This window comes from Equus asinus, chromosome 7 (genome assembly GCF_041296235.1).
Source record: "Equus asinus isolate D_3611 breed Donkey chromosome 7, EquAss-T2T_v2, whole genome shotgun sequence".
NCBI lineage: Eukaryota > Metazoa > Chordata > Mammalia > Perissodactyla > Equidae > Equus > Equus asinus.
Window position 1 is genome coordinate 75,999,771 of NC_091796.1, and position 23,193 is coordinate 76,022,963.

At 34.9% G+C, this 23,193-nt stretch overlaps 1 protein-coding gene across 28 annotated transcripts in view; it reads left to right on the forward strand.

Moving 5' to 3' along the window:
* GPHN (gephyrin) overlaps positions 1-23,193 on the forward strand; it is a 578,713-nt gene that overhangs the window by 234,410 nt on the left and 321,110 nt on the right. For all 28 annotated transcript variants that reach the window (XM_014860909.3, XM_014860913.3, XM_070513810.1 and 25 more), the window contains one exon: positions 806-863. In XM_014860909.3, the coding sequence (XP_014716395.1) occupies positions 806-863 (58 nt within the window). The remainder of the gene's footprint in view (positions 1-805; positions 864-23,193) is intronic.

Here is a 23,193-nt window from a genome sequence, read left to right on the forward strand (position 1 = left end):
CTTGGGAAAATTACTGAATCTCTTCGTGTCTCGATTTTCTCCTTTTTACAATGGAGACAATTGTAAGAATTAAATTAGATAATATATGACATTTCTGGTAAATGGTGTTACATAAATCTTAGCAGGTTTCTAAAAAAGTATATCAAACAAGTGAACATGAATGTAATGACATCATGGTCTCAAAGCAAAGATCTTGTGTTAGGGATTAAATTTGCAACCCTCAAACACTCATCTCTGTCCCTTGGACAGTGCTAGGCACACACATCTCTCTGACTCCTTCTTTAAATTATTTTTAAAAAGATGCAAAATCAATATTAGTTCATCTGTTGTAACAAATGTACCACAGTAATGCAAGATGTCAATAACAGGGAAAACTGTGGTGGGCAATCTGTGCAATGAATTTCTATACTTTCTGCTTTTATGTAAACCTAAAACTACTCTAAAAAGTGAAGTCTATTAATTGAAAACAAACATGGTGTCTTCTATTGATTCTTGATACATCTTAGTTGTGACAGAATCCATCAGTAAAAGTGGCAGTTTCAGCATCGTTAAAACCATCAATAACAGAAGTTCAGCTATGGTTAAAAATCTAACAACGTTTTCTCTTCCAGTAGTCATTCAATATCTACCTCTTTTTAACCAATATATGGAAAACTTAAGCACAAAATGGTTGTTTTTCCTCCATGATTATTGGGGTGGGAAATGAGCACTTTTTGGTGGCACTCTGATGCTAATGGCAGAAATAGTCCATTTTTTTTTATACACTGTTGCCGGTTTTGAGAATATTTTCTTCTCCTAATTTCAGGTTGGGTGGGACTATATCAGCATACAAGATAGTACCAGATGAAATAGAAGAAATCAAGGTATAGTATGGCATTTTTCACCTCTACAAAGACTTAAGTATCTTGGAGGGAGGGGAAGAATTGCTTTTTCTTTATACTGTTGAATCTTTGGGTGTGTTAGGATATCATTTAATTCCCAGTTATCCTATTTGAATTAAAAAAATATACATCAGATAATCACTATCAGATTTCATCTATCATTATCAATGAATTTCTACGAAAAATATTAGGGGAATCAAAATAGAACCCTTTCCTGTGAAATTCATTGAAAATCTACTTAAGAAAGTACTGTGTATAAGCATTAGTGTGCATACTGGATTTTTTTTTATCTTGTTTTAATTTCTTTTCCCTATAAGCTTTCACCAATTATAAACAGGATCAGTCTTCTAGTAAATCTTTCCTGATTCCTTCGAAAACACAGTATGCCGATTTCAATTTAATATTTACAGTCCAATAAATTAAAAATTAACCTTACTTTTTGAAAATTACAGCATTACTACATTCTCCTGTCTCTAACATTTTAATAAATCTTATGGACTTTTGGTCTTCTAGCGTAACATGCATCCCTTGTTCAAAAGTAATTTATAATCTAATGAGAACTGAGCGTACTATCTATTCTGTAAAAAAATTTGACAATTAGACAGCAATAGTCAAGAATAAACAATACTGGGGCCACCCAGTGGCACAGTGGTTAAGTGTGCATGTTCTGCTTTGATGGCCCAGGGTTCGCTGGTTCGGATCCCGGGTGCGGACATGGCACTGCTTGGCAAGCCATGCTGTGGTAGGTGTCCCACATATAAAGTAGAGGAAGATGGGCATGGATGTTAGCTCAAGGCCAGTCTTCCTCAGCAAAAAGAGGAGGATTGGCCGCAGATGTGAGCTCAGGGTTAATCTTCCTCAAAAAGGAAAAATAAATAAATAAATAAAAAGAATAAACAATACTGAGTTAAGTTGTTAACAATGGCAAGTAAAGATCTCAAGAAATTAAGCTTGATTTGATCAAACTTTCAAAATTAAGTTCAGTAAATTCAAATCTTAGTAAATAATTCTTTAATTTGTTTACATTATTTTTAAACCAGTGAGGCTCAGTGATCTTTATTATGTAATATATTATTAGTTTTAATATGTCAGATGTTCTGTTTAGTCAACATCAGGAATTAATACCATGATTATGTTCTAGCATCTAAAATAACCAGGAATGTCAAGAGACTCATTCCAACTTGATAGAAATTCGTAAAATAGTTTGGGTGGAAAGAACCTTAGGTCTGATCTAGATCCCTTATTTTTCGGAAGAGAAAATGGAAATTAATAAAGGTGAGCTTGTTAAAATTGATTGTTTGAGGTGTAGTAATTACTTGCCCAAAATATAATCAAGTGTGGTTAAAGGGTCAGAGTAACCAGAATATATTATTTCTGGAAATATTTTATAATGACTCAAAAACAAAACCAAACTCTAGAAGCTAAGTAATCCATAAATGTATGTATAAATAATTAAGCAGCATTTATATAAAGGATATGGAGTTAAAAATCCATCTATCTTAAAGGTGCTCTGTCTTATGTTACAATTATAATACTTGTTAAGTGATAATGGTAAACAAAATATTCTATGAAATACATAGGAAGGGTACTTGGCCATTGGAAAGAGATAATCAGCAAAGTCTTTCCAAGAGGTAAACTCAGCAAACTGGAGTTCTGTGCAGAGGCAGAGGCACTTGTGAAAGCATAAGCATGAGATAATTTGGCATCAGATCTCAGTAAAATAAAGACTGTTGAGATATAGGACTGGCAGTGGGCCTTACTGCCATATTAAGAAATTGGGATTTTATACAGAAAACTATGGGGTGCCATTATGTGGTTTTAAGAAAAAAGTAACGTAATTAGCTTGGTAAGTTTTTTAGATTTTTCTATGATGAGCAAGAACAATTATTTCAGCGGAGAAAAGGAGATTCCATCCACAAGGAAGGAAACCAGATTGCAGGAATGTAGGCACAAAATAATTAAAACCTGAACTAAAGCAGTGGCAGTGAGGTTAAAGAAAAAACTCAGATTCAAGAAATATTACTTAAGAAAGTAGAGTAAACAGTACTTGATTTATTGGAAGTTTAGGGGAAGATGGAAAAGTTGACTCAGGTTTCTGGCTTGGAAAACTGAGTAGATTGTGTTGCTGTTAGGGAGGAGAAACAAGAGAAGGATTAAGTTTGAGAGGAAAGAGGGTAAGTTTTGGACTTACTGAATTTGAAGCTAACCAAGTATCCACTAAGTCATTGGATAAATTGGCCTGGAACTCAGAAGACAGATAATTCTTTCAACTGATACTGAGATTTGTCATTATGCAAGAGTTAGTTGAGGCTGTGCCAGTGAATTGAATCACCTAAAAAAGCTATATGAGGTAATAACAGTGGATGAAAACTGATGCCCTGGCGAGGGCACATCATAGAACCAGAGGACTGATATATTCTTTATTAATTAACAGAAATGTTGCTCTTTTTTTAATAGTGACTTTTCTCTAAAGAAGTTGTTTTGTCATTTTGTTTTTGAAATTCTAGAGTCATAAGAATTATCCCTCAGGAGATTCCTTGAAAAAAACCATGATTCATAGATGATATGTAATATATGATTTTCTCCATCAGTTACTGGTAATACATCTAAAACAGCTTCAGAGAGTTTGAGGCCTGAGGCATAAAAACTATGAATTGATTCTTGCTTTCAAAAGTGTTGGAAGAAAAGCTGTTATAAAATATTTCAACATTTGATGGCACCATTAGCATTTTTAGCTAAAATCAGATACAATCTTTTTGTTTTGATTGGAGGAAATGTGAAACATCTGGTTGTAATGTTCATTTTAGTTGGATAACATCTAGGTGATTTTAAATTATCTAAATAGTACAATTGAGTTTAAATTCAAAATATACTGCCTGTAATATACCATGTATAAATAAATATACATGTGTATTTTTACTATTAAAGAGATGTGATTGATTGATGAAACGTAATTCAATTTTTGTCAGATGTGATAATCTTTCACAAGGTTTCTAGCACCAGAAATCATTATTTAGTTCATACTTTGTTTGAATTAAGCATACATTTATTGATTACAATGACTCATCTAATAGTGAATGGATGCTTGGCCAAAGGCTTAAGGGATAAAGAACGAATACATTCTGGCCCAATCACAGGTATCTCTTCCACCCAATGTCCTGAGTTTTTATCATTATCAGCTCCTTTCTTTTATTTAGTTTTACCACCTGTGTACACATCTCTAAATATTATACTTTATTTGTGCTTCTCTTGGATTTTAATATGAATTGTATGCAATCTTTTGTGCCTTGCTTCTTTTGTTCACCACTGTTTGTGAGATTCATCCATGTCGTTGTCTATAGCCAAAGTTTTTGGGTTTTGTTTTTGTTTTTTGTTTTTTTTTGGTGTAAAATACTCCATTGTGCAAATTATGGAGACAGTCTGTTCTTAGACATTCAGCTTGTTTCCATTTGGAATTATTATGAAAAATGCTGCTATAAAATTCTTGGGAAGGCATTCTGCTACACATGTGTAAGAATTTCTCTAAAGTATATACTGAGGAATGGAATTCCTGGATTTTAAGTAATGTGTATTTTCAACTTTTCTGGATGAAATTAAACTGTTTTCCAAGGTTGTTATGCCAATTTACACTACCACCTTGGATGTATTTATTTTAAATAGAGATATTTAAATATTAACTCTATAATCTATCTGTAATTTATATTGATATAAATTTTTTTAAAACTTATGTATTGGATGACTAAACTGACAGAATATTTTCCAAATGTATCTTTATTTTTCCAGTCCAATTTATTGGAAAACCCATCTTTTCCCCCACTGGTTCAAATTGCCTCATTTATCATAAACTGGAACAGGCATGGACAAAAAAGCACCTAGAAAAGCCTGTTCCCCTTGGCCAAAGGACCTGGGACAAGAGTAGAGTAACAGAAAACCTTTTTGGCAATACTTGCCCTACTCCAGCCAAACACCAATGGGAAAACTACTTAGCTCCCACACAGTTTCGGCAGAGCCAAGTCAGGTAGCTGGTCTTCTACTTCACTCCCTGCCATCCTACAGGAGCAGGTGACAGAGCTGTGAATCCCTCCCCTGGTGATCCTGGCAGAGCTGAGCAGGGAACTATATTTCCATCCATGGCAGAGCTCTGATTTTCCCACCAGGATACTGTAGGTGGGACCAAATAAGGAATTGATCTTCCATCACCAGCCCAGGGGAGACAGGCTGTGCTCCGATTCCTCTAGCAGAGTAGAGTCAGTGGGGTCCAGTGATAAGCTGAGTCTCCACTCCTTCCCAGCAGCAGTAAGACTAAAGAGGCAGTGCAAGGTGGGGCTAGTCACCATTCTGCTTCATTTTCCCTTTCCTGTATCAGTGAGGCCTATAAGGGAGAAGAGCCTTTTACCCCTGTCTTTATCAACAAGACTGAATGAGAAGGAGATAGTTGGTACTCTACTCTCAGTATGAGTCAGCCTTCCACATCCCCTCTTGGTGTCAACAGGGCCAAGCAGGGAGCTGAACATTCACCCCTACTATCAACAATGTGGAGCAAGGTGATACCCCACTTTCACCAGAAAGGTTTCAGCAGGGCCAAGACAGGAGCTAGACTTATACCCTACTGTCTTCCATGAGGCAGTGTAAATTGGTGCTTCACTTTTGCCAAAGTGGTGTCAGTGGAACCTAGCAAGAAGCTGAATGTGCATATCCCTATGACCCTCATACTATTCTTCAACAAGGCAGACATCTGCTAAAAAAGAAGATTAAATAGGATCTGCAGTCTCATAATACCCAAAATGTCCTGGGTACAGTCAAAAATCACTCATCATACCAAGAACAAGGAAAATGACAACTTGAATGAGAAAAAACAGTCAAAAACACTAACACAAAGATGACTCAGGTGTTGGAATTATCTGATAAAGATTTTAAAGCAGTTATCATAAAAATGCTTCAACAAGCACTTATTAATTCTCTGAGACAAATGAAGGAAATAGAAATTACAAAAGGGAACCAAGTGGAAATTACATAACTGAAAAGTACAATCACCAATGTAAGAAGACTCATGGAGGGGGGTGCGGGCGGGAAGCTCCAGAAAGAAGTGGCGCAACATTTTTCAAGTGCTGAAAGGAAGGTCAACCACAACGTCTGTATCCATTGAAATTCTTCAGGAATGAATGTGAAATAGGGGCATACTCAGACAAAAGAAAACTCAAAGAATTTGTCCCTGGAAAACCTAGAAACAGTGTTTGAAATAACCTAAGACCCATTCATGATAAAAACTCTCAGCAAACTAGGAATAGACGGGATTTTCTGAACTTGAACTACAAAAGAACATCCACAAAAAACTTGTAGCTAACATCATACTTAATGGTGAAAGAATAAATGATTTCCCCCTGAGATCTGGAACAAAGCAAGGTTGTCTGCTCTCACTACTTTTATTCAACTAAATACTAGAAGTTTTAAATAGCACAATAAGGCAAGTAAAAGTATTAAAAGACAGAAAGATTGGGAAGTAAGAAATAAAACTCACATGATTATCTTTGTAGGAAAAAATACCTACAGAAAAATTCCTAGATTTAATAAGTTAGTTGGTTAATTTGGGGGATATAAGATCAACACCAGGGGCCGGCTCTATGGCTGAGTGGTTAAATTCACATGCTCTGCTTCGGCGGCCCAGGGTTTTGCTGGTTTGGATCATGGGCGCGGACATGGCACCACTTGTCAGGCCACCTTGAGGCAGTGTCCCACATAGCACAACCAGAAGACTTACAACTACAATATACAACTATGTACTGGGAGGCTTTGGAGACAAGATAAAAAAAGATTGGCAACAGTTGTTAGCTCAAGTGCCAATCTTAAAAAAAAAAGGATCAACACCAAAAAGAAAAAAATTGTATTTTTACATACTCAAAACACTTGAAAACTTAGGTTTAAAACAACAACATTTACAATTCCTCCAAAGAAAGTTAAATACTTAGATATATACTTAAGAATACACATATATTATCTGTATGCTGAAAACTAGAAAATGCTTAAGAGATAAAAAGGCACTTGAAGAAATGGACAGACATAGCATCTCCATGGATTGAAAGGATTTGACATAGGAAATATGTCACTTCTCCCCAAATTGACCTATAGGTTTATGCAATTCCTATAAAAAAATCCAAATTTTTTTGCAGACATACAATTATGTACATTTATTCTAAATTAGATACAAGGCATTGGTCCTAGAACAGCTAAAATAATTTTGAAAAAGACAGTGGAAGGACTGGGTCTACCCAGTGATAAAGTTTACTATGTAGCTGCCGTGATCGAGGTGGTATGTAGTACTGGCAGAAAGACAGACTCATAGATCAGTGGAACAGAATAGACAGCCCATAAGTAGAAACACGAATATGTTCCATTGAGTTTTTTTTTTTTAAAGATTGGCACCTGAGCTAACATCTGTTGTCAATCTTTTTTTTTTTTCTTCTTCTTCTTCTTCTCCTCCCAAAAGTGCCCCAGAACATAGTTGTATAGTTGTATATTCTAGTTGTAAGTGCCTCTGGTTGTGCTAAGTGGGACACCTCCTCAACATGGCTTGTTGAGCAGTGCCATGTGCGTGCCCAGGATCCAAACCAGCGAAACCCTGGGCCGCTGAAGTAGAGTGTTTAGACTTAACCGCTTGGCCACGGGGCCGGCCCTGATTGATTTTTAATAAAGCTACAAAAGGAATTCAATGGATATCCTTTTCAACAAATGATGCTAGAACCATTGGTCATTTATAAGCAAAAAAATGAACCTCAGCCTAAACTTTACACTTTATATGAAAATTAACTGAAAATGGAAAATAGACTTAAATGTAAAACATAAAACTGTTAGAGAATAAAAGAAAAAATTTTCAGGACCTATAGTGAGGCAAAGAGTTTTTAGACTCAACAACAAAAGCCCAATCTATAAAAGGAAAATTTTATAGATTAGTACTCATGAAAATTTTTAAATTTTTCTCTGCAGAAGAAACTGTGAGTAAATGAAAAGACAAATTGCACAGTGGGAGAAATTGTTTGCAAACCACATATCCAACAAAGGGCTTCTATGTAGAATAGAATATATAAAAAATTCTCAAATTCAACAGTAACAAAAAATTTTTTATTAGAAAATGGGCAAAAAACACAAGACAAAAAAGTTTTTAAAAAAAATATACAAAAGTTTAGATGAAAGGTCATTAACTTTACAGTTTAATTTGGGAAGCAAATATATCTTTTTATTAGTGAATATTCACATTCAGAAATGTAATATGTCTATAAGTAAAGTCATTGTTCCTAAAGATCTTTGCAATTTCTTTTAAAATTATTTTTAATTATATCCTGCTTTTTCTTTCTATAAATGGAATATTTTCTCTATATTTTTATTTTAACATTACCTATATATTTTAACATAATTGAGGTGTAAGATACTTTTAAAGATTAAGTTATCACCAAATCTACTTTTGCAAATCATGAATGAGGAACTCTGTTGGACTCATTTCCCAGTAAATCAACCAAATCTGATAAAAATTATAAAGAACCATTTAAGGTATCTGGATATTCTAAGGACATACAACAAATCAAACATTTATTCAGGTAAATCTAATATCAGATAAAATAGTGAGAGTCTGTGGCACTTACCCACAACCTGATCCCTCTCCCACCCCTTTTCAGCTCCCAATTAGATACATATTTCTCCAAGATGGGCAGGCCTTCATCATTTCTCATGACTCCAACTCTGATTTGCAGAAGTTAAATTCCTGATGAGTGCAGCTAAAAGGTCAGGGGCTCCCTTCCTCTGCCTAGCCCCCATTCTTAGACTGGAATCTAAGCCCAGATGCAGCAGGCTGAGAATACTGGAGGCCTGATCGTCCTTACCCCAGCTTGCTCATAGGGCAGAACATCCACATAGGAGAGGAAAGCTAAGAGACCAAAGGCTTCCACTGCTACACAGCACTTGAAACAGTGGCTTAATGATTTTATCCAAGGCAGTTCATAAGAACAGATTGCTCTAAAGCTCTTCCCAAAGGAAATGGCCTTATCTGAAACTGAATGTGGGGAAGTTCAAGCCTAAGGACACTCTCAAAAGCAGTGGAGATTTTGGTACTAAACAATTAAGAGGAGGCTGATAAGGCTGATAATCGTTCTAAAAGAGCAAGAAGCTTAATCAGTTTACCAGAAAGAACTTGGGAAAGAAACAGCTAAAAAGACTCCTCCTTGGATCAGAACAAACCTCAAAGACTGGACTGAAAAACTATGCTGCCTGAATTTAATTAATCAGACTATGGAGCAATTTGTGTCCCTGGGCATTGTTTATAACAATAGTGCAGTTAGCTGGAAATTAATGGAGCGTTTAACAGCTGGTTCTGCCAGCACAGAGGCAGATAGCTGAACAGAGAGCTCAAGGAAAAAAAGGGACCGTCAAAGAGAGCCCTACTAAAACCACTGTCATCCCGAGGTAGCTTTGTGTAAGCCTTGACTGCGCCCTCTGGAGAATGATATTGGAAGTTTCACACTGAGTGGAAACAGACTTTGCTAAAGTAGCCTAGCCAATTCAGTAAACAAGTAAACAAGCAAAGAACAACAAAAAAGCCCTGAAGAGAGGGAGGAGAGTCAGCATCCACAGTAGCTACAATATGTTATATAACATATTGAGTTTTTGTTTTTGTTTTGTTTTTTTTTTTTTGTGGAAGATTGGCCCTGAGCTAACTACTGCCAATCCTCCTCTTTTTTTGCTGAGGAAGACCAGCCCTGAGCTAACATCCGTGCCCATCTTCCTCTACTTTATACATGGGACGCCTACCACAGGATGGCTTTTAGACAAGCAGTGCCATGACTGCACCCAGGATCCAAACCGGCGAACCTTGGGCCGTGGAGAAACGGAACATGTGAACTTAACCACTGCGCCACCAGGCCGGCCCCACATGTTGAATTTTTAATAAATATTACAAGACATGAAAAGAATAGGAGAGTGTGACTCATACCCAGGATGCGAAGCAGACAACAAACACTGCCTGTGAGAGGTTCTAGATGTTAAGTTTAACAGATATATTTCAAAGCAGTCTATCTAAATATGTTTTTTAAAAAACAACTTAAAGGAAACCTACAGAAAGAAGTAAAGAAAGCTGTGATGACAATGTCTCCTCAAATAGACACTATCAATAGAAATTTTTTTTTTTTAAGAAAAGAAGCAAATGCAAATTCTGAAGTTCCAAGTATAATAACTGAAATGGAAGATTCACTAGAAGGGCTCAACAACAGTTCTGAGTTGACAGAAAAAAGAATCAGCAGACTTAAAGATAGGTTTATGGAGATTACACAAGCTGAAGAACAGAGAGAAAAAAGAAGGAAGAGAGGTGAATAGAGCCTCAGAGAAATGTGGTACACCATTAAGCACACCAAAATATGGATAATGGGAGTACAAAGAAGAGAGAAAAAAGCACAAAAAATATTACAGGAAATATTGGCTGAAAACTTGCCAAATTTAATTATAAACATTAATCTACACATCCAAGAAGCTCTATCAGTTCCAGATAGGATAAACTTATAGAGATCCACACGCACACATGTAGTGTTAGTTCAGACTGCTGTAGCAAAGTACCATAGCCGGGGTGGCTCATAAACAATAGAATTTATTTCTCTCAGTTCTAGAGGCTGGAAGTCTGAGATCAGGGTGCCAGCATGGTCAGGTTCTGGTGAGAAACCTCTCTGGGTTGCACACAACTGACTTCTTGTTGTATCCTCACATGGCAGAAAGAGAGCTAGCTAGCCCCTGGTCTCTTCTTTTAAGGCCACAAATCCCATTCATAAGGACTCCACCCTCATGACCTAATTACTTCCAAAAGGCACCACCTCCAAATACCATCACCTTGGGGTTAGAGGTTCAACATATGAATTTTTCTGAGACATGAACATTTATCCAATACCACACACCATAATAAAAGTGCCAAGAGACAAAGACAAAGAGAAAAAGATTTAAAGCAGTAAGAGAAAAATGACTCATCACATACAAGTGAACCCTAATAAAATTAATATCTGACTTATCAATAAAAATGGAGACCAGAAGGCAGTAGGAGGCCATATTCAAAGTACTGAAAGAAAAAAACTTGTCAGCTAATCAACAATCTTATATCCAGGGAAACTATTTTTCAAAATTGAAGATGAAATAAAGACATTACCAGATTTTTTAAAATTGAGAGGGGCTGGCCCGGTGGTGCAGCAGTTAAGTTCACACATTCTGCTTCTTGGTGGCCCGGGATTCGCCGGTTCCAGATCCTGGATGTGGACATGGCACTACTTGGCAGGCGATGCTGTGGTAGGTGTCCCACATATAAAATAGAGGAAGGTGGGCACGGATGTTAGCTCAGGGCCAGTCTTCCTCAGCAAAAAGAGGAGGATTGGCAGCAATTAGCTCAGGGCTGATCTTCCTCAAAAAAAAAAAAAAACTGAGAGAATTTGTTGCTGGCAGATCAGCCTTGCAAGAAATACTAAAGAAAATTCTTCAGGCTGAAAGCAAGTGATCATAGACAGTAATTCAAATTCATAGAAAAAAACAGAGAGCACTGGTAAGTGTAATCACATAATTATAAAAGACAATATAAATGCATATTTCTTGTTCTTTCCTCTCTTAACTTATTTGAAAAGCAGTTGTATAAGACAATACATATATAACTGTTTCTTTGAGCCTATAACATATAGAAGTGTAATATATTTGACAATAACAGCACAAAGAAGGTAGATGGAAGAGCAAAGATACATTGGAGTAAGTACCTAACACTAGATGGTATCTCGAGTCTACAAAAACAAAACAGGAGAAACAGAAAGAGTAAATAAGAAGGTTAATACTTAACAAGCTCTGTAAATACATAGTTTTTCTCTTTCCTCACCTTTTTTGATGGACATAAATTATATAAAATATTAATTAGCAGTGGATTGTTGGGTTTGATATATGTACGTTTGTGTGTATATATTTGTGTGTACAAAAATATATATGTAACATGTATAACAATAATAGCACAAAAAGAGAGGAGAAAATAGAACTATATAGGAGTAATATTTTCCTGTATCTCATGAAATTAAATTAATGTAAATCTGAAGTAGATTCTGTTAAGATATACATACAAGTCCTAGAACAACCACTAAGAAAATAGCTCCAAAAAAAATAGTGAAAAAATCATTAAAGGAATTAAAATATTATATTAGAAAATATTCACTTCGTGTAAAAAGAAAAGAGTAACAGAGTAATAGAGGAATGAGTGAGAGAGGAGAGACAAATAGAACACATAAAGTAAAATGGTGGATGTAAATCCAGCTCTATCAATAATAACATTAAATCTGAATTGTTTTAATAATCCAATCAAAACACACACGTTGCCAAACTGTATAAAAAAATTTTTTTAAACACAGAGCTAAAATTTGCTTTCTAGGGGCTGGCCTGGTGGGGCAGTGGTTAAGTTCGCTTGTTCCACTTTGGTGTCCTGGGGTTCACTGGTTCAGATCCCAGGTGCAGATCTATGCACTGCTTGTCAAGCCGTGCTGTGGTAGGCATCCCACATATAAAATAGAGGAAGATGGGCCTGGATGTTGGCTCAGGGCCAGTCTTCCTCAGCAAGAAAAGAGGAGGATTAGTGGCAGATGTTAGCTCATGGCTAATCTTCCTCAAAAAAAAAGCTTTCTACAGTAGACATATTGTATATTGAAACATACCGTATAGGTTAAAATTAAAAAGATAAAAAAATATCATGCAAACAACAACCAGAAGAAATGACAGAATTAAAATCTTTATTAGTTGAAATTCTTTTATAAAGAGATGCTTCCCCTTATCAACTATTTATTTATGTAGTGATACAGTTCATAGAGAAATAGTGGGATAAGTGCTTGATTCTTTCCCTTTGTATGATTTCAGTTCTTTAAAATTTTCTGAGACTTGTTCTATGGCCTAGTATATTGTCAATTTGTTAACTGTTACATTTGCACCTGAAGAAGTCTGTCTATTCTGCATTGGTTGCATTTAGCGTTGCATATAAATCTCGAGCTGTGATTGAGATTTGTCTGTTTATCCTTTTATTTCTATCAAATTCTGCTTTATATGTTTTTGTATCTATGTTATTGACCATTTACAAAACATTTTTATATCTGCTTATTTGACTCTTTTATCATTACGAAATATTTTTAATCTCATATTTCTTGCCTTATAGTCTACTTTGTTTGATACCGTATTGCTATGACCACTTTATTTTGGTTGATGTTTGCATGATGTATCATTTTCTATCATTTTAATTCCACCCTTTCTTGTTATTATATTTAAAATGTAAATGTCTCTTATAAACATCTTTGTATTTGTTTCCTGAAACTCTTACTTTTCGCTTAGCGCATTTGTACCCTATTTATTATTAATTTAGCTTCTATTGTTTGATTTCTGTTTGGCTCATTAGTTTCTGCTTCCTCTCCTTTCTTTGTCTTCTTTTAGATTGAGTAGCTCTTATTATTCAGTTTTTTCCTTTTATTAATTTGTTAGTGATGTATATTTTGAGTATGTTTTGTTTTGGGGTTTTTGCAGGTTTTTTTTGGTAATTTATCCCAGAGTGTATTACAACATGCGTCTATTACCTTTTTTTTTTAAGATTTTATTTTTCCTTCTTCTCCCCAAAGCCCTCAGTACATAGTTGTGTATTCCAGTTGTGGGTCCTTCTAGTTGTGGCATGTGGGACGCCGCCTCAGCATGGCCTAACTGGTGCCATGTCACTGCCCAGGATCCGAACCGACAAAACCCCAGCAAGTGAACTTAACCACTCGGACAGAGGGCTGACCCCCATCTGTTACCTTTTTTAATACCTATAATTATTTTTGTCATTTCTAATACTAATAATTGCGTTTTATTGATATCTTTCATTGATTTGGGGAAATTTTTAAACATTGTTTTTGACTTCTTTCCATTGTCTCTTTCATCTCTTTTTCTGGGATCTATTTATACATATATTAAACCGTTTGAGAATGTCTCTCGTATTTGTTTTGTCTTATTCTGTTTGATCATTCTTGCTACTTTCTCTACATCAATTTGTACTTTTTTGTTGATTTATCTTCGAGTTTAATATTCCTGTGTTCTGCTGCATTTTTCCTTTTGACCTGTCTTTAATCCTGAGAAACCTACTCATTTAGATCTGAAATGCAGATACTAATTTTATGTCCTAGTATGTCCATTGAACTTTTTTATAGATTACAGTTTGTGGTGAAATTGTTCATCATTTTGTCTATTTTGTTCATCTTTCTCATATTTTCTTAAATATATTATATTAATCTTCTATTTTCTTGACTATATTAATCAGCTTACTTTAAAGTTCTTGGCTACAATCTCTCCACACATCTGTTGTGAGGGTTTTTGTCTGTTTTTTCATCTTAATATTGGATCTTATTTTCTTGCATGCCAAGTAATTTTTATAAATTTATTTTGTGTGTAAAAGAAGCATATTGATTATAGGTGATTTATCATCCGTTATAGAACGCCTCCCTTTCTACTGATAGGCAAAAAGTGTGAGAGGCTGATCACTCCAGTCCAGTCGGGAATTGAGCTGGGTTGATAATTTAGTAGGTCTCCATTCCCTCATTCCTGAACAATGAGATTTAGCTGCGATATTCATAGGTTCTGGCCTAGCTCTTCAGCTTCCAGCCTAACCAATATAAGCTCAAAAACTGGCACATATCTTGAAGGGGAAATGCATTGTTCTTTGGTCAATCTTACTTCCTTGGAAGGTCTTTGTTCTTAAGCACTATGAAGAATGCAAAAGATTTCACTCCATCTTGTCTAAGCTTTTTGTTGTACTTTACAACCTTGTATACAGCGCCACAATCTACAGTTGTTCCAAGGGAGAAACAGCCATGTGTTTGATTCTATTAAAGTTTTTAATTTCTAAATGTCTAACATTTCTGGGTTCTTTTCCTCCCAGCAGAGATTCTTGGCCTGGAAAAGCTGATGGTCAGCCCTGTGACCAAAATCAGCAAATAACCGCAGTGGGGATAGGTAGGTGGGTAGGAAAGACTAGAGATCATCAGTTTAATTCAGAAAAGTTTCCCCATCTCTGTAATTTTATTTTGTGTAATTTATTGCCTCTGTACCTCTCTGATGTTTTAATTTTTAAAAATGGATTTTTGTAATTTACCTGATTTTGTCTACTCATTATAGTGGAAGTATTAACCTGCTATGATCTATTACATTCTACCCAAAAGCAGAGCTTCTGTATTATATTTTTTAACTGATTACTGCTTGAGTATAGAAAAGCTATTTGTTTTGTGTGTAAATCTTTTTCTTTTAACTACTTTTTATGAAATAAACAGTTATTATATCTAGTAGTTTTTCAGTTGATTGTCTTAAGTAAGCTTTAGTAAAATGAAATCACAAAGTAAAATCCTTTTGCCAGGATTCTGGTTTGTTTCTTTGTGTAATGTTCAGTCTATCAAGCATTGTAATTGCTTTAAAAATACTCATTTAGGGGCCGTGGTTTAGTGGTTGAGTTTGTGCGCTCAGCTTTGGCAGCATGGGTTTGTAGGTTCAGATCCCAGGTGTGGACCTAGCACCATTTGTCAAGCCATGCTGTGGTGGCATCCCACGTAAAATTGAGGAAGATTGGCACAGATGTTAGCTCAGCGACAGTCTTCCACGAGCAAAATGAGGAAGATTGGCAACAGATGTTAGCTCAGGGCCAGTCTTCATCACAAAAACAAAACAAAGCAAAACAAAACACTATGGTCTTTGGTTCATCATGGATTGAAAAAAGTACTCATTTTAATCTTTGTAACAAACATATGAGTTAAGTCTTAATATTTTCCCTGTTCATAAATGAGAAAAATGAGACAAAGAAAGTTTAAGTGATTTGCCCAAGGTTACACAGCAAATAGTGGAACCAGATTCAAACCCAGAGTCTTGAGTTCTTTTATGATAGTGAGAGTTGGTAGCACTCTAGAAATAAAGCATCATTCACCCAGTCTTTCTGCATGAATACTGCAAACCCACTTAGGAACCATTTACTTCAATGTGTTACTTTCTGATACCCCTTCTATTAACTGAAATGCTGTTCCTAAATTTCCTTAAATCTCTCATTCACCCATTTATTTTTTTAATTACAATTTATTTAACATTGGTTCTTGCTGTATATTTAAACTTCCTTGGTTATCTCATCCAGTTTCACAGCTTTTGTTTGGGTTCTTTTTCCTAAAATAACCTTTTTGCATGCATTCTACATACAGAAAAGTACACAAACCCTAAGTATAGCTTGATAAATTATCACAAAGTGGACGTATTTGTGTAATTGCCACTCAGATAAAGAAATAAAGTATCCCCAGCATCTCAGAAATCTCCCTGTACCCCCTCCCAATCACTACACCTTCCCTTCCCTGCAAAGGTAATTACTATCCTGATTTCTAGCACCATGGATTATTTTTGCCTGTTTTGAACCTGTTATCAGTGGATCATTGCTGTGTTTTATTAAGTGTACAATTTAGTTATCCATTCTTTTGTTGAAAGACACTTGGATTGTTTCTGGTTTGGGGCTATTAAGAATAATGCTGCAATAATCTTGAACGTGTCTTTTAGTGAACATATGTATGTATACCCATTAGCCATCCGACTACTAGGATAGATATGACCTAGAAATACTGGGTCATAGAGTATGCAAATGAATAATTTTACTAGATTCTGCAAATAGTTTTCCCAAGTAGATGTACGAATTTATACTTTCTTCAGCATCTTACAAGAACTCCACTTTGCTTCACGTTCTAACATTTAGTATTATCTGTCTTTTTTCATTTTAATGATTTCAGAAAATATGTGATACCAAAATATGTTTTTAATTTATATTTTCCTGATGACTAATGATATTGAGCATCTTTTCACATATTTATTGGCTATTTGGTTATCCTCTTTTGTGAACTGACTGTTCATGTCTTCCACTTTTTAAAAATTAGGTTAACTATCTTTTTCTTATTTATTAGTAGGTATTCCTTATATATTCTGGATATGAGTTCTTTGTTTGATACATGTGTTGCACATTTATTCTCCCAGTCTGTTTCTTCCCTTTTTAAAGTTCTCTTAAAAGTGTCTTAAATAGAAATTCTTAATTTTGAGGTAAGTCAGCTTGTCAGTCTTTTCAGTTATAGTTTGTGAATAAATATTTGTTGATTAAATGGATGATCCTGAAGATGTTCAATGTCTAGTGCAAGAGACAATCTTATGTTATTTTTAAATGTAATTTCTATATTGAATATATATATAAAATTTTTTTAAAGCACAGAGGAGACAGTGACTAACACTGGCTAGAAAGCCAAAGAATCTTTCGTGGAAAATATGGGAAGGGCTTCTAAAGAGAAGCAAATGTGAACAAAGACACTAAATATGAATAAACAGTGTTTTCGAGAAGTGCAAGTTTTGCTAAAGTCAAGAGATTATTAAAAATCATTGCAGGAGATGAGACTGGAAAATTAGCTTGGAGTCACACTGTAAATGATTTGTATGTGTTAGGAAGGGAAGTGTCTAAAGATTTTGAAGCAAAGACATTTTGAGGTTTATTTCAGAGGGCCTGCATATCCTTATCAAAATGAATTGGAAGGAGGCAGAGGGGCAGAACACTTAAGCTGCTTTATACCAATCTAAATGAACGATGATAAGGACAAGGCTCACATCAGTGGCAACAGTATAGGTACATCACAGTGGTTAATAAAACAAGGCTCTGCACCTTAATTGGATTGTGACCTTGTACATATCTTAACCATTCTGTGTTTTCCTAAAAATACAGATAGTAAAAAATCTTCCTACTGTTGTTGTGAGGATTAAATGTTTGTAAAGTAGTTAGCATAGTACCTGTACATAATAAACACACAGTAAATAACAGCTATATGATATAATCCAAGTAGACTTAAGAAGTGAGGAATAGTCATAAAGATTATTTCAGGTTATTTTTAGCTTAGACAGCTTCATGGAAGATCGTGCGAATTCCTGAGTTAAGGAATTCAAAAGAAGGATCATATTTTGGGGGACTAATGAGTGTTGGGGGTCTTTAAGGTACACAGGTAAAGTCCTGTAACTGGAAATTTATCACTCCCCCAATCAAATAATTTAATGCTGTTGTCTGTTTTTTTCACTGTTGATGATTTTCATCTCTCGTTTTCTTTTCTGGTTTTGTTTACTTAATTGAGAGCCCCTTTTCATATGTTTTCTCCTCAGAGTAAGAGCACCCCAGAGGAATGATGGAAAAATACATATATTTCAAGTATAAGAAATTTCAAATTCCTGTAGGTTTTCTCTCTACTATATTTCTGAGAATTTAGTCCTTTTTTTTTTACACCAGAACTTAGCATTACTGTTGTATAATGTGGAGTAGGTAATTTTCCTTTCTACATCAGAACAGTTTGATCTGGTAAAGGGAACAGTTCTTGGCTCTCTTTGAAAAGATAGCTTAAGCCTACCTGTCTTTCTGCTATTTTTTGCAGCCTATAGATAGATCAAATGTTCTATTGTTTCTCTTACTAATAATTACATAATATCTCACACAGAAGTTTTGGCTGAAATTCCATCGAATAGTATACTTTCTTTAACCTTACTAAAATGAATTTCCTCTGCTATTCTTTACCAACAGACATATAAATTATATTGTAACATCTTAAAGATTTTTTACCACTGATATTCTAATGGAAAACTAAACCATAGGGACAGTTATTACTATGAAAGTTATTGAAAATAAGACCTTTTATATTCCACATAGGGCTAAATATCAGTGAATAAAACTGTTTCCATATGGTTTTTAAGGAGATTTTTAAGTAGAATTAAATTAATTACATAATATATGTTATCCATGTCCAATTATTTGTCTAGCTATATTCAGCCTGGAATAAAATGTTCAAAGGAAAAGCCGCATCATATTTGAAACTTTGTCAGAGGTATATCATTGACATTTGAGAGAAGGTGCTATAACTATGACAGAAATTCTTCTATTTCCTACTAATTACATAATTTCAATATAAAGATGTATTTTCACACCAAATTATGATATATACAGAGAAATAATAAATAATATGATTCGACCAAGTATCTTTGCTTTCTTAATAGTTTTGTAATGTGTATGTCTTGTGTGCACGTGCAAACAGGCACTTATTTTTTAAGTTCCTATTATGTACCCGGATGTTTTTCATTCTTGTTTTACTTTATTCCTCCTAACAGTGGTCCAAGTTTAGAGAGTTTCAGTAACTTGCCTATGGACGCAAAGCTAGTAAGTCAACTTAAACTGGAATGGGCACCCAGGTCTGTCTTGCCCACAAGCCTGTTCCCTTTCTCATTACCTCTGCTCCAGTGCCTCAAAGTTAAAAATTTATAAAGGTAAACAGTGTTGTTTATAGATGTGAAAAACTAAAAGTTTAAATGTTTAATAATAATATCAGAAATATTTATCAGTACGGTTTTTAAATTAAAATATACAGACTATTAGGTAGACTTAAAAGTTATTGTAGTCAATTTATTCATGACATACTGTCAAGTTGAAAAGGCAAGTTAAAAATACCCATGTGTTTGTGTGCATGTGTGTGTATTTATGTATGGAAATTTGTATGGAAGGATGATTAACAAAAGCTTAAAATGGGTTATCTCTGGTAAATATTTGGTGGTTTTTCAATTTTTTATACTTTTTTTGTGTTGATTGAATTATTTTTGTCTTTTAATAAGCATGTATTTTTAGAATCATTAAAAGCACTAAACCTATTCTCATTTGGGGCCAAAAAATTAAAAATGGAACAAAAAATAAGATCAGGTTAAAATACAGAACGTTTATTTTTTTCACCACTTGTCATTTCTAGAAGCTAGTTTATAATTATATAACAGATGATAATTTAATCAAACTTCTTTCACATAGCCACTTTCTTTTTGTATTGCCTGTTCTACAGCAGTGAGTAGAATGGCCTAAAATGCCAGACTCATTACTCATTACCACTCAGAGGTGGTATTAAGTTTTATTGTTAAATAAAATAATAGGTGTTTAAACTGCTTTGAGGGGAAACTCTATTCCAGTATAGCTCGATAGCTCCTATGAGATTTTCCTACACATTATCACAAATAACAAACTCTGGACCAAACAAAAACATAACTCTCTGAAAGCACTGAGACTGACCAAAAGCAAGCAGATTCAGACATTTGAAAGAGGGCGTTTGTTGAGTATGCCATTTTTATAACTTTTAGCCTGAGAGTAGGCCCCAGTCTGGCCTACCTGGCAGCTAAAGCCTGCAGGCTTACTGGCGGGAAGAACACCTGAGTTATACAACGCACATATATACTTTAAAAAATATATGTTATAAATGTATATACTGTTTATTATATACAAATGGAAAATATGAATGTATGAAAAATAGTACATGAGTACTCCTCAGATAAAGACACTGCTTACCTTGTGTCTCTACAACCCCCCAAATATCTCAAGAACTCTTATACCTCTCATTTAAGTAATCACTTGCTATGTGCTTTAGTCTAGTAGATGACTGCTGTTGTTTGTACCTACTTTTTGAATAACTTAGTGAAAGCCTTAATTACATTAACAAATATTTAGAAAATGTGTTGGTATTTTCTCCAGTGGAGAAAAGTTATTTTTTAAAAGTTTTAAGGAAATTTATTTTTAGGATGCTAATTTTAGAGTGATTTAGAATAGATTGACAAAGCCAAAAAGGACAAGAGAGAGATTTCTGGTCCCAATAATACATGAATACAGGTAAGATGAGACTAATGGACAAGAAATGGGAGAATCTGCCTAGAAAAATGTGAAAAATTAAATTAATTCGGGAGACAACTTGGAAAAAAGACATGAAAGAAAATCTTAGGAAAATTTTCCTAAAATATAAAAGCATGCTTTAGATTCTTGGATACTTAAAATTGTTTTGATTATGTTATTTTGTTAGTGGAAATGATATTTGTGTCATTTATAAAAACTAATAACTGCACACTTAAAACTAGGAAACAAAATTCTAACCCATTTTAAAATCCTCCATTTAAAGAATTTTACTGGGTTTTCATTTGTTAAAAATATTTAAAAAGTAACATCTTCCAATTATATTTTTCTTTTTTTTTTTTTTCTGAGGAGGATTAGCCCTGAGCTAATATGTACTGCCAATCTTCCTCAGCAAAGAGCTAACATCTGTGCCTATCTTCATCTATTTTATATGTGGTTCACCTGCCACAGCATGGCTTGATAAGTGATGTGTAGGTCTGCACCCGGGACCCAAACCAGCAAACCCCCAGCTGCTGCAGTGGAATGTGAAAACTTAACCACTGCGCCACCAGGCTGGCCTCCCAATTATTTCTTTCTTTTGAGGAAGGTTTGCTCTGAGTTAACATCTGCTGCCAATCCTCCTCTTTTTTGCTGAGGAAGATTGGCCCTGAGCTAACATCCATGCCCATCTTCCTCTATTTTGTATGTGGGTTGCCTGCCACAGCATGGCTTGGTAAGTAGTGCATAGCTCTGGGCCCGGGATCCAAACCGGCAAACCATGGCCAGCTGAAGTGGAGCGCTCGAACTTGACTGCTTCACCACTGGGCCGGCCCCACAATTATTTTTTAAGAGCAACTAATTAATATCATGAAAGATGGAAATTGACTTGCCCCCTTTCAAAAAGTCATTTGCATGTAGGTAGATGAAATTGGAAATTAATGTTTAGTAATTTATTAAGTATAGCTAATATTATACTTCCACTTTAGTCTATTTATCCTTCCAAACTGTCTTTTACTTTTTAATTACTATATCACAAAGTATCAAACCAAGATTTTCTAAAATAATACATATTCAAGCACATTGCTCTTATAAAACAATTAGTGAGAAGAACATTTTTGCACAGTTAATTAGTAAAATAAAATGAAAAATTATTTTAAATATTGTATCTTTATCTCATCTTTTAGAATTTCTATTTCTGTGATATGCTAAATGTTTTAGTCCAGTGGTATATGATGATAACATTCAGAAATTGTTTTACTGATAGTGATGCATGATCAAAATTTTGGAGACCATTCTTAGGAAGAGACATGTAAACAAGTAAATTTCAGTAAAATGTGCAAAGTGCTATTCCGAAAGAATGACTGGGAACGCACAGGGAACAAATTGCCTGGAGGAATCAGAGGAGACTTGACTGAGATGACCCTAAAACTCGGTCGCATTAAGTATAGATAGTAATTTGTTAGGTGGTTATATCAGAATTTTTTAATAGACTAAACAAAAATGTGACATTTCTCAAATGGTTTTATATTGGTGAGGTCCTCTTAATTCAGTGATTCATGTTTCCATCAATAAATGTAGAGAAAAGAAAAAATGTATTATAATAGATGAGTATGAGACTCCAAATGGATGCGGAGAACTTACTTCCTCTTAGCTCTATTAGTGTCCTATTTCTCTCTTTATCCGATTCTTTACTCTGGGCAAGAGAAAAATATTGTTAAAAATCTCTTTATTGATGGTTTTCATTCTGGCCAAGGTCAAGAAAATGTTATATATTCTTAAATACATATAATATCTCTAAAACAGTTCTTATCTGGGCATATCTCTTTCATAGCACTAAACATGATATACTGATACACCACGTTACTTTGTTCATGCCTCTGAGCTTTTGACATCAAGGACATTTGCCATGATTTTTTTTCATTCCCACATTTTCCTAGCACATACTAGGCACTGGAATGTTTCTTAAACTGAATGATTAAATAATATAATCATGTTCCTTCAACTGTATGCCAATTTATTGAAATGTAACTCGCATTGTTTGCTTTCAAAGCTGTTTTGAAGTTTATTATAAAGGATGTGTAAAATTATAACTAATAAAATATAAATTGGAAATAAAGCTAGAAAAAGAAGAGAATGCATAGATGCTAACTATGAAAGTAGTTATATCTGTACTGTATTGTTGCATTGAAAACCACCACAAAGCAGCAGCTTAAAACAACAACAATTTATCATTTCTCACAAATGCGTGGGTTTTCTGGGCTCAGCGAGGTGTATCTTCTTCTGGTCTTACGTGGGGTTACTTATGTGGCTGAAACAATTTGTCAGCTCAGCCAGGGCTGGAGAATCTACAGTAGCCTCACTCAGATGTCTGGGGCCTTCATGCTGTCTGTTCTGCTAGACCTGTCTCTCCACAGGTACTCTCATCTTTCCATGATTCAGCCTAGGCTTCCTTGCATGATAATAGAAGTTTACCAAGAGTGAAGGGGGAAAGCTGTGAGGCCTTTTAATTACCTAGGCTTCAGAGCTCACACGCACTGACTCTTGCCCCATTCGATTATTCAAAGTCACAAGTCCAACCCAGATGCA